The 12,827-nt window shown below is 50.6% G+C and overlaps 1 protein-coding gene across 1 annotated transcript; it reads left to right on the top strand.

Annotated features, from left to right (window-relative positions):
- Positions 1–1,085: 1,085 nt before the first annotated feature.
- On the top strand, positions 1,086–2,018 carry LOC135999523 (olfactory receptor 14J1-like). Its single transcript, XM_065653093.1, has one exon. The coding sequence runs from the start codon at positions 1,086–1,088 to the stop codon at positions 2,016–2,018; it is 933 nt and encodes a 310-aa protein (XP_065509165.1).
- The last annotated feature ends 10,809 nt before the right edge of the window (positions 2,019–12,827 follow it).

Genomic DNA, 12,827 nt, shown 5'->3' with positions numbered 1-12,827 from the left:
GCTGCTCTGGGTCACTGTTGGTGTGATCTGGTTCTTGCTGTCAGGCTCTCTGGGGATGGGAGTTTCAGCTGCAGAGTCACAGCCTGATCTTGTGGGTCCTTTCCTGCAGCTGTGTCCATGGGAACACGTGTCCAGCTTTCCTCTGACCTGTGGGGCTGTGGGCAATGCAGTGTGTGGGGCTGGGGAATGAGCTGAGTCTCCCTGAATCAAATGCCATCATTAGGACTCTTGGCTGTCTCCTTGAGTGTTTTTTTTCCAAGCTGTGGGCTTCCCTCCAGGATGCAAACCTGTCCTATAGCACGTTAGCATTATCTGAATTGCTTATGCAGAAGTGCAGAGATGCTATGATGGAAGAAATGCTGTTTGGTTTGTGAAATGAGCCGTGTGTGTCCTGGGCTAAATATGGGGTGCTGAGACCTTAGGAAAGGGTGGGACACGTCATGGTCTGAGGTGGGTCCCTCTGCTCTCAGCAGTGCCTGGTGGCTTTTCAGGGTGACATGGCAGTGTGATAACCGTCTCAGAAAGGTGCCAGCCCAGGGCAGCTGGAGCAAGACAGAGGGACAGAGCAGCTGCCCTCACTCTGCACTGACCCACAGGCATCCTCTGGTCTCGCAGGACTTGCTCTGTTCTCCCTGAGTGCATCAGAAATGTTGAGGATTTCTGATGTCCAAGAACATTCTCCAGGGGAGACGGTGGTGAAACTGTAAAAAAACCTGTGACTTTTAAAATGCCTTTACAATTCCTTTTCTTTATCACTTATAATCCCGACAGGCCAGACTGCATTATCAGTCTGAAAAATTTGAACCTCAGGACTGAGCCCTGCCCAAGCCAAAATCTGCAGAGTTGGGCTGACTTATTAAGAGTCCATGGGTAGAGACCCTTTTGTCTTGGTTGCACACTCGGCCAGCACCAAGCAGGGCTACAGCCACAGTGCTGAAGGAAGGTCTTGTAGAAAAAGAAAAGTGTATCTGTGTTTCACAGGGGAGGGTTTGTGGGACATGGCTTTGGTTTATGTCAGAGAAGTCTCCACTAAATTGTTACTGACTTTTTCTCCTACGAGAGCACCCTGTGCCCAGAGACAGCAAATGTCCAACAGCAGCTCCATCACCCAGTTCCTCCTCCTGGCGTTCGCAGACACACGGGAGCTGCAGCTCTTGCACTTCTGGCTCTTCCTGGGCATCTACCTGGCTGCCCTCCTGGGCAACGGCCTCATCATCACCACCATAGCCTGTGACCAGCACCTCCACACCCCCATGTACTTCTTCCTCCTCAACCTCGCCCTCCTCGACCTGGGCTCCATCTCCATCACCGTCCCCAAATCCATGGCCAACTCCCTCTGGGACACAAGAGCCATCTCCTACACAGGATGTGCTGTACAGCTCTTTTTGTTTACATTCTTGATAGAAGCAGAGTGTTATATACTCACCATCATGTCCTACGACCGCTACGTTGCCATCTGCAAACCCCTGCACTACGGGACCCTCCTGGGCAGCAGAGCTTGTGTCCACATGGCAGCAGCTGCCTGGGCCACTGGGTTTCTCAGTGCTCTGCTGCACACGGCCAATACATTTTCACTGCCACTGTGCAAGGGCAATGCCCTGGACCAGTTCTTCTGTGAAATCCCCCAGATCCTCAAGCTCTCCTGCTCAGATGCCTACCTCAGGGAACTTGGGCTTCTTACATTTGGTGCCTCTATATTCTTTCTATGTATTGTATTCATTGTGCTGTCCTATGTGCAGATCTTCAGGGCCGTGCTGAGAATCCCCTTTGAGCAGGGACGGCACAAAGCCTTTTCCACGTGCCTCCCTCACCTGACTGTGGTCTCCCTGTTCGTCAGCACTGCCGTGTTTGCCTACCTGAAACCCCCCTCCATCTCCTCCCCATCCCTGGACCTGGTGGTGTCTGTTCTATACGCATTGGTACCTCCAGCAGTGAACCCCCTCATCTACAGCATGAGGAACCAGGAGCTCAAGGATGCCCTGTGGAAACTCATATCTTACTGTTTTCTGAAACAATAAACTGCCCGTCTGCTTCTGAATAGGAATTGTAATGTAACTAATTAGAGATCCAGCCTGTCATCTGTATTATATGTTATTGATTGTTTTTTTATTGTGATAATGTTGTCATCCCCTTTCTAATTCTCTGTCTGCTTTTCTTTCATAACCACTAGTGTAAATCAGGAGCCATGCTCTCTTTGCCTTTAAACAAAATAAATGGCTCTGTAGTGACTTGTTTTTCATTCTATCCTTCCTGCAAGGCCTGTTTGGAGCTGCAGGGACAGTTCCTGTGTGCATGGGAGGAGGGGAAAAGAGTCCAGCCTGGCAGCCCTGCCAGGGAGCACCAGCGCTTGGCCTTCCAGAGCTGTTCTCGTTCCACTCCCACACTCTCCTTCTCATCCCTTGTGTTGGTGCAAGGCCTGAGTGCTCTGGCAGCCTGGTCACCGTCCTGCTGTGTGTGAGTCCTGTGAGCGCAGGCAGGGACAGGCCATGGGCACTGCTGTGACAGAGCTGGCCGCAGAGCAGCCTTTCCAGAAAGAAAGGTGATCTGCTATGGTCAGGGCCTGAAGGTTTAGCTCTTCTTCCAAGCTTCTCTGTAGAACATGCTGAAGCGACATGCAGATGCAAACAGCAGGGTACAGCTGTACAGTGTGTGTGTGCAGGGCTGGGCACACAGCAGTGTCCTCTCACAGCCAGGCCTCCTGCCAGAGACCTGCAGGACCAGCAGAGCAGGGGCTGGGCTGTGCCCCTGTGCACTGGACACCCCTTGAGAAGAAGTCTCAGGACATCATCATGGACTGGCCCCTCACAACCTTCCTTTCCAGCCCTGGCCTCTCTCCCCAGCTCACAGAGGTTGCTCTTCCCTCCTTGGTGGGACACTGAATGAGTAGCTCAGCAGTCCATGTTGGCTTTGTACAGATGAGATGTAGGCACACACATCATGTACGTGAGGTGACACGCACGCGAGTGATCACAAACACCATCAATTATTCCTTGTTTTTCCATTAAGGTCTGTGGCACAGACAAGGTCTTGAGGTCACTTGATGTTGGGAGGAACACCCCATGGGAAATCACCTGAATGCAGCACTGCGATCTTCTTCCTTGAACTGAGGTCCCCGTATCCATTCCTCATGACGTGGGACATCTCAGATGAGTGCAGAGCAGGGTGACACACCACAGGGCTGAGGTGCGTCCCGTCCCTTTGGAGTGGCTGCAGGAGGCCAGAGACCCACTGTGACTCTTGCCTCTGTGAGTAAAAGGGACAGATTCTGTCTCTGAACATCCCTGGGTGCATAAGCAGTCCTGAGACCAGCTCAGACGTGGATGCCTGATGGAACCCTGGCATTTCTGTGTGTGACTCCAGGAACAAACCTCAGTGGCTGAGTGAGATTCATCTCAGCTCCCTTGGACAGGCTCATTGCAAGTGCTCCTGTCTGCTACATCACCCTTGCCCATGATTCTGGACTGTGCTTTCAAAAGTGACAGCAGAAACACGGGAGTTCTGAGGTCCTTGGGAAAGGAAGATGTCAAACCCATCTTCAAGAAGGACAAGAAGGAGAATTTGAATAATTACAGGCTGGTCAGCCTACCTCCATCCCTGGGAAGGGAATAGGCTGCATCTTCCTGCACCAATCTCCAGGCACCTGAAGGAAAAGACAGGGATTGCTGAACCAAAATGAGCGGATAACCCAATGAGTCCCAAGAAATGCTCTGAACCCATTCCAGAGCTTTAGACCCCCGGGAAAGAGCTCAGTGACAGTGCAGCCCATGCAGTTGCATCTGTGTCCCTCACCGAGCAGCACAACCAGTGCGGAGTCACCCCATGGCCCTGCAGCCAACCTGCTCTGTAGAGCACCAGTGCCAGGTTGGGGCCCTGTGGGGAGCACAGGGAAGGGGCCAGGAGCACCAGACCAGATCAGAGGAGGGATGGGGGGAGATCAGACAGGAGCTGACCGGGGCTGGAAATTGCCTTGGAGAGAAAAATGCTGGTGTTCAGCTGCCGCAAGATTATACCCAGAGTTCAGGGTGCAGGGCCAGAAGTCCTTGCTGTCCTGGTGCTTCACCAGGCCCGGGAAGTAGCTGGAGAAGGATTGGTGTCCCCCACTTGCCATCTCTTAGTGCATCATCCCTCGTGAAGGGTGGCATGGAAAGCAAGTCTGGGACCCTGTGTCACGACTTGCACCGAAGAAAGTATTCACCCAGAAGCCACATCATTTTGCTTTGGTACTTCAGTCCTGGTGCTCATCACATGTCCTTAAGACAAACTTATGCACCACTCTTGTCAACCTTACCCCAAAAGTAACCCCTAGACAAGGCTCCTGAGCTGGGGCCGAGCTGGAGAACTGGGGTCCAGCTGTGACCAGAGGAAGGACAAGGCCTGTCCTGGGTCCTCTAAAGGGCTGGCAGCCTCTGTGATCTCCACCAGAAAAGGCAGCATGCAGGAAACTGTAGACCATCCCCAAGCCCATTGGAGGCCCTTAGGAAGAGTTCCTCTCTCCAACTATCCAGCCCAGCTTGTTGCTGCATGAACAACCAGGAGAAACTGCCCTAGGACCCTCATTCCAGACCCCATCTCCTCCACCCCATACAGGCAGTGCCCTCCCCCTTGTCACTGAGGTTGTTCCAGGGACCCAAGAGACACCTGTGGGGAGGAGATGTTGGGTAGGGACATGGTGTCCTTCAGTGCTCCTCATGGTACCTCCTGCTGGGCTTCGCGCCCCTGGTCACAACCCCCTGAGCCCGGCTGTTCAGTCAGTTCTCAGTGGTGCTAAACAGGAATATGCCCATGAGCACATTGGGCTGCACTGGGAGGAGCGTGGCCACCCAGCCAAGGGCAGTTATTGTCCATCTTGACTCCGCACTGGTGTGGTCACATCTGGAGCGGGGTGTCCCAGTGGGAGGTTCCCCATTCCGGAGGAACCGGGAGGAGCTGTCGTGTGGCCAGAGACAGTCTGGGTCATGTGTGGAGATGTTGAGAGACCCAAACTTCTTTAGCCCGGTGAAGTGGAGGCTGAGGAAACGTGCTGTTTTTACTGAGATTGAGTTAATTTTCTTCATGCATTTTGAATCTCTCTCCTTCATAGCTACTACAGTCTTTTGTTTAGATTTGCTATGAGAATAATAACACTGTTTCTTCCCTGGGATAGAGTTAATTTTTTCTTTTAGCAGCTTTACAGTGTTTGCCATTTGGTATGAAAGGAATGTCAGAACTCACTGATATCTTGGCTGTTGTCAGGGAAACCAAGGACTTCTTTGGCCATCCAGCTGCAGATGCAAATTGGCAGGAGGGGACACAGACAGGACAGCACCTGGATTGACATGCAGGCTGATCAATGAAATATTCCCTGTGATTAGCGTCATGCTCAGTCTAAAGCTGGAGCCAGCTTTTAGGGCTTGTTACATCCGTTACTTTGGGTTTTCTGGCTAGTTTGGTTAGTTCCATTCAGAAGTTTCATTTTGTCAGGAGTTCGATGTCAGTCTGGCCTTTTGCCGTTCTGCCATTTTGCAGTTGGCCCTTGGGCCTTTCGCACTTTTACTTTCTCTTGCTGGGATCGGCTGTTCAGGACCAGGGCGCTCCCTTCTCTTGGGCTGTCTGTTTGGCACAACTGGAGTTATGTGAGGGATTGCACTGAGTATCATATATTTTACTTTATGTATATTCTAGTCTATTAGTAGTAGTAGTGTATTTATTGTAGTAGTGTAAGTAAGTAGTGTAAGTAGTGTTTTTATTGTAAGTAGTGTTTTTATTGTCTTATTATTTTTTTTTTCTAAACCCACAAGTTTCTCCCTTCCCCTTCAGTTCTCTCCCTTATCTCACTTGGAGACTGGGAGCAGGATATGAGCAGCTCTCATGGTCTTAGTTGGTGGCTGTGGTAAAACCATGACAAGAAAGAGTACTAGTAGCTTCAGAAATCTTGAAAATCACTTTCCAAGATGATGGCACTTTTTTGGGTTTGGTTTTTTTTTTTTTTGGTAGAGGGAAACAACATGAGAAAGGAAAACCGTCAGAAACTGCAGCTCTGGAGGTCCAGAGTGGACCTCAGGACAAAGAAATGTCATTCTGAGCACAGTGCTGTGGTTATTCAGAAGGACTCTGGATCAGCCATGGCTTTGTGTTTCAAGGAACAGCTGGTGGCGATGGAGAGACAGCAGCACAGGTGGGGACACACCGGGGTGAGAACAAGCTGGGGAAGCGCATGGGGTGTCTGCAGCCTGTGGGGAAACAGCCACAGGCCTGGGACAGTGTAGGATGGACTGTGGTGGAGATGGCCAAGGGCGCTGGCAAGGCTGGATGTCCCTGGAAGTCACAATGTCTTTGTCCCCTTGGCTATGGCTGATGTCCCTGACAGCGAGGCCGAAGAGGAGACACATGGTTGCCATGGCCATGGCACCCCATTGCCTCCTTGCACCCCCCAGGGAGTGTCACACCATTGTCCTGCACTGGGCATCATCCCCACATCCCCAGGAAGAGCCCTGAGACACACGTGAGGGACAGGATCTCCCTTTCCAGGGGCAGGGGCTCAAGGCTTGGCCATCCTCCTTCATCAAACAAACCAAGGGTTTTCTCAGCATCAGAGCTGCTGCACTTTGCCTTTGCCTGATGCAATCACTGCCTCCAATTATCTGCTCTAACGAGTCCCTGGGGAGGCTTTGTCAGTAACAGCCCTCAGTGGGGCCCATTAATGCTTCAAGGTACTTTGGGCTTTGCTTCTGACTTGGACTTCTTGAGGAGATTCTTCAGTCTGTCCTTGGTATCTGAGGTTCATGGACTCAGCACCAAATATGCCATCGGGCTCATTAAAACACAGAAAGCCATAACGATCGATGTTTCTTTCTGTAATTTTCTTCACATCTTCAAGACTTGTAGAACTAACTGGAGAGGTTTCAATGGGACACTTACTGATGAAGATTTCAAAGATTTCATAAAGGAGGGTTTTTTCTTTCAAGGGTATTTTCTGTCATTTTTCAGTGTGTAGAAGAAGTGACAGCAGCATTCTGCAATGGACATTGATCCAGAGGGTCTCCTGAAGCCATCTGGACAGGCAGGAGAACAGTCCCTTGAGGCTGGACACTGTATGGACACCCTTGCTGCTCACCCCCCACCCCCAGTCTGCCCGTTCCCTCCTTGGCCACCTGGGACTTGCATCACTTTTCCTCACATCAGACTTCTGCACTGAGCTCTGCAGGTGGATGCTGCAGCTCCTGCACACCAGCTCCCACCTGCTCTGCTGTGTAAACACTACACAATTTCATAAACACTAAACCACTTTCCTCAACTGTGTGTGTAAGCTGGATCTAATGAGGTCCACCATCCACACGGGACATCCACACAGGAACTGTTTTAGACAGAGAGATAAGAAAGAATAGGTATAAACACAATTAACACATTAACTACCATGTTAATTAGACTTCTGAAGAATGGGGCAAGTTTGTAACTCCCTGAAGCTCAAATCAGAAACCAGACAGTTCAGAGGCAACTGAGTGACCAAAGAGCAAGTGGAGGAGGAAACCTGAGAGCACTGGGAAGGGCAAATGTCCAGACAGTCTGCTGGAAAGTTGTCCTTTGACATGGACATTTAATCAGGAGAGGTGGAAACTCCTGAATGACGAGGGAGTTGAAATAATAGAGTGCTGGAAATAAAAGTACAGGAGAAGACCAATATTTCTTTTCCTACCCTTAGTACACTTCCTGGTAATTCACTGTTTAGCATTTTTTTGTGTTTCTGGAGGGTGTTTTTTTGTTTGTTGTGGAATTTTTGTTTTAATATGTTAAAAACCAACCAAACAAAAACCCCCAGAAACAAACAAACAAACAAAAGAAACAAGCAAAACCCAAAAAACCCCAAAAAAACCAAACCTAACCAAACCAAACCACCACCAACAACAACAAAGTGCAGCTTTCCAGGCAGACATCAGTCATCAGTTGTCTCACCATAAACAGTCAGTGCCATTTTCGGGGCCCCAGTGCACCTGAGGTGTTGGCCTGGTATTGGCATCTATCACAGAGGACCTGGGGGAGACCAGAGCACCTTGCCATGCAGTGGAGCCTGGGCAGGGGTTCCCGGGGCATCTACACTGGCACCAGGTGTCTGTGTCCCTGGAGCTGAAGACATTTGTGTCCTAAATCCATTCCCAGTTCTGGAAAACTCTTTCCTTTACAAAGAAAAGAAACCCTCCCAAAGAAAAAAAGAAAAATAAAGTAAAGTATGTTGACACCTTCCTTTGCTTTGGATCTTTGTCTTCAGTTCTTCTTATTTTAATTTTCATTGACATTAACTGACATCTGATGGGCCTACAGGTATTAAGCCAAGATCATTTTGTGTCTTGCATAGCGCCCCATGCCCTCTAAACCTTCTCTGCCCAGGACTCCTCACACTTTGCCCAGAGCGAGTCACACTGAGCTGTTGACTGGTTCACTGGTTGAGATGTTGGTTTAGATGGTCACCTCCAGCACAGGTGGATTCATGGCCCATAATCGTCTGCTCTGACCAGTTAGAAACAGAGCCCAACATCACAATGGGATCATATGAGAAGTGAGGTTGAAGGGACCTCAGGAATCTGCAGTCCAACCTGTCACAAACTGGGTCAGACCAAGGTGTTCAAGCCTTGATGCAATCAGAGTTTGAAAACCTGCAAAGACAGAGCCTGTGCAGCCTCTCTGGGTGACCTGAGACAGCACTTGGCTGAGCTCCTGGGGAAAAAGCTTTTCCTTATGTCCTGGCTGAACCTCTCTCACCTTCCACCCATTCTCTTCTGTGCTTCCACCACACACCATGGTGAAGAGCCTGGCTGTGTGTTCTCCATGGCCTCCTGTAAGAGTCGGTCTGAAGAGCAGTACTTGCCTGAACATCACCATCAGGGACTTGGAGAACAGATGCCCTGATAGAAAGAACTGTACGAGGACTTGGAGAGAGCCCTGAGGAAAAGAACTGTGTTGTACAGGTCTCTCTGACCTGGGGCTACAGGTAACAATAGCTGCTGTCCAGAAGATGATTTCACCTGCTGCCTCAGCCAAACTTGCCCCCACCTCCTCCCTGCTACTAAGGCCAGCGAAGCAGAGCATGGACAGAGGCTTGACGAAGGTCTAGAGGTCACCCAGCGGACCAGTAAGAGACCCCTGAACCGAGGCGATGCAGGCACAGACGGGTTCTGGCAAGCGAAGAGGAGACTCTTCGGGCCTGCGCAGTTAGGCTTGGATTGCGAAACAAAGGCGGTGATTGGCCTCAATCAACGGGAGAGAGGAGGGGTGAAGAAGCGTAAAAGACGATTCCCAACTGGACATCATTGAGATGTCCCCACCAAAGGATCATGGATCATGACGGAGGACTGGCAGGATGCTGCTTTTGGGACCTGAGACCATAGGGACGCCTGTGGAGTCGCGGTGGTAGCTAATCCTCTTTCCCCCTTTTTTTTCTCTTTCCCTTTTCTCCACTTTCTCTATTGCATGCCGCTTTACGGGCAAAATAATAAAGTTAACACTGTTTGACTGAATTGTAACCCCTTGGCATTTTGGTCGCCTTAATTTTGCGCTTCGAGATCAAGGTAAATGAACCATCACGAGTCCATCATTGAATGGACCGTGACATTAAATTGGTGTCACGGACAGGATTCTGAGAATACAGAGGAGTGCAGGTACTGTTTGGTCTGTAACAGGGGAAGAAAGTTTCGCTCCAGCCACACCTGGCCCTACACCCGATAAGGTGATAGGTGTCCAGAAAGTAAGGGGGGCGATTCAGTTTTTTTGCACACCACACATGCCTTGGTGTTGAGCACTCCAAACTTGAGTTGAGGGCTCTGTCTCTGGGATCTCAAAGTGCAAAAATGGGTGTTGTTCTCATGTTGATGAGAATTGTCCGCTAGGGAGAGTGAAGGGGCAATCCTGTGTGTTTGCGTAACTAAGTTGAGCCTTCCCGTAGCAGATTTTTGTCCCCTCCAACCACTCGGGAAAGAGAAGGGTGACACAGCAGTTGCTGTGCTTTTGTATAACTAAGTTGTGCCTTACCGAAGTGGGTTTGGCCCCTTCATAAAAAGAATGACTGAAAAGGCTGATAATCAAGATTCTTGGTTAGGGAAAGATCGAGACTCGCTCTACACACTTTTAGCAAAGTGATGAGGAATACCCACACGTGAGACCCTTAGTGAAAACAGAATATTTTCATGCAAATGAAGAGGATACTGACCCTTATATTACAACTAAGCAAACACCTTACACTGCCACCAAGCTGGCCAAGCTAAAGAGAGAGTATGGGCGCCTCCCCTAAAGAATCTGAAACGGAGCACGTGTGGCACATATCCCTAACTGGGGGAGACCAAATTCAGTTAAGTGAACAGGAAGCTAATGGTTACTGGGGACATGGAGTTTTCTTAACAACTGGTGACAGATGTGCCCCGTGGTCCCTAACCCAGCGAGCTGCTTATTGGGCTGGAGGGCTAAACCCTTTAGATAGAGGAGAGTCCCTGGCAATCACCGGCACACCTGATCAATTGCTAGAAAGTGCACACAAAGCAGCCTGCTTGCAAATCATACATGAAAGAAAATTGATTTCTGAATGTGAATCCTCAATGATGCTGGCAATGAGTCCAGACATGATGACTCCTTTGAGAAGGGGACTTCCAGAGACACTTAAACCTTCAAAGGACAATCGCATTGATGACCCCAGTAGAAAGATTGGAAGGTTTGATCAGAAGCCAGGGTACCAGAAGCGGGAGCCAGAGGGATGGAGCTGACACTGCCATTGATTCACTGTTCACCCCTGCCCCGACTTCCCCCAACCAACCAAATACTAAAAAGGTGTGGACGTGGGGGGAAGCAGCACAAGAATTGATACATTATAATAGGAAATATGGCCCTGTAAAAATCCTAGAAGCAAGGTCGAGAGGAATCTGTCATGTTGAAGTCAAGAATCTGCCCCTTTCTACCAGTACTGCTGCTGCTACCAGTGCTGCGAGAAAGAAGCATCCGCATATTAGAAGAGGAAAGGGGGAACAACCTAAGATGCGACAACAATGGTGGGTTTTGGGAATTTAAAAGGGAGTTCCTGGAGATATAATGGAGGGCGTACTTACCCCTTGATAAACTGAGTAAACTGGTATCAAGGTGGCATAATGCAAAAGAACATTCACAGAGCATGAAAGAAGTCCTACCCGTTACACCTTCAGCTCCCTTCTCCACCAAGGATGAAACTCTCCCAGGAACAGGAAAACGAGAACCTCCATTCCCTCCATTCTGCACTCATACCTGAAGGGTGGGACGTGACAGGCTGTGGATATTACAACATAGTCCAGAAGCTTCTCAGCTTCTCTGGGCACCTCCTTTGCTGAGGACCCTGTCAATTGACTGAGGGTCCCAGCCGTCCTGCCCCCTCAGCTGGGGGAGGTGAAGTCAGCCTGCCCGGGGCAGGGGAGGATGTGACTGTCAGCACCTTGGTACCACCCTGGTGTGTACGTGGGGACAGGCACAGTGGGGCACAAAAGGTGCTAAGGAGCCATCGACTGCCCCATTGAAGGCTCTGGATCTCAGAGGGATGTGCAACTGCCACAGTGGGGCATTGTGATGTCACTGGTGATGTCACAAAGGGCCCTGCCCAGGCACCCCTTTAAAAGCAGGGCCGGGGGTGCAGAGCTGCATCCTCTGGCAGGACAGGGAGGTGGCCACTCCGCCATGGCCCGGTCCTGGTGAAAGAGGAGATGTCACCGCAGCTGGAAACGCTGCCGTGGCCGGTGCCGCTAGCAGAGCCGCTCTTGCTGCTGCTATGTCCCATCCCTGGAAACTGTGAGGCCCCTAAGAGCCAAAATTTCCCATCCCTGCACACCTTGGGCCACTCAGGGTAAAATTTCCTGTCCCTGGACCCATTAGGTCACCAAGACCTAGAATGTCACATCCCTGGACCGCTTGGGTCACCGAGAGCCAGAATGTCCCATGCCAGACACCAGATATCCCCTCCCTGGAGACTCTGGGACCAAGACCTAAAATGTCCCATCCCTGGATCCAAGATGTCCCGTCTCTAGACACTTTAGGCCACCCAGGCCCAGATATCCCATCTCTGGACCCCATGAAGCCACCAAGACCCAGGATGAACCATCCTTGGAAACTCTGGGGACACCAAGTCCTAAGATGTCCCATCTCCAGCCACCTTGGGCCACCAAGATCAAGATGTCCCATCCCTGGACACTTTGGGCCACCAAGACCTAAAATATCGCATCCCTGGATCAAAGATGTCTCATGCCTGGAGACTTTGGGCCACCAAGACGCAGGATGTCCCATCCTGGGACCCAAGATGTCCCATCTCCAGCCCCCTTGGACCATCCAGGCCAAGATGTCCCAACGCTAGACACTGTGAGGCCATGAAGACCCAAGAAGTCTCATCCCTGCACCCTTTGGGGACACCAAGTTGTAAGATGTCCCATCTCCAGCCCCCTTGAGCCATCCAGGCCAAGATGTCCCATCTCGGGACCCCTTAGGCCACCAAAAGACCTAAAATGTTCCTTTCCTGGACCCACTGAGCCACCAAAACCCAAGATGTCCCATCCCAGACTCAGATGTCCCATCCATGGACACTTTGGGCCAATCAGACCCAAAATTTCCCATCCTTGGAACACCCAGGCCAAGATGTCCCATCTCTAGCCACCTTGGGCCACCAAGACCTAAAATGTACCATACCTGGACTCTTTGGAACACCCAGGCCAAGATGTCCCATCCCTGGACAGTTTGGGGTCACCAAGACCCAGGTTGTCCCATCTCAGGACCCAAGATGTCTCATCTGCAGCCATCTTGGGACACCAAGACCTTAAATGTCCCAACCTTTGGACCCCTTGGAGCACCCAGGCCAA

Source organism: Caloenas nicobarica, chromosome 28, assembly GCF_036013445.1.
Source record: "Caloenas nicobarica isolate bCalNic1 chromosome 28, bCalNic1.hap1, whole genome shotgun sequence".
NCBI lineage: Eukaryota > Metazoa > Chordata > Aves > Columbiformes > Columbidae > Caloenas > Caloenas nicobarica.
The sequence above is the reverse complement of the archived record's forward strand: the minus strand, read 5'-3'. Positions and strand labels throughout refer to the sequence as shown.

Excerpts from the sequence above, each read along its gene's own strand:
- LOC135999523 (XM_065653093.1), top strand. The coding sequence starts at position 1,086 with ATGTCCAACAGCAGCTCCATCACCCAGTTCCTCCTCCTGGCGTTCGCA.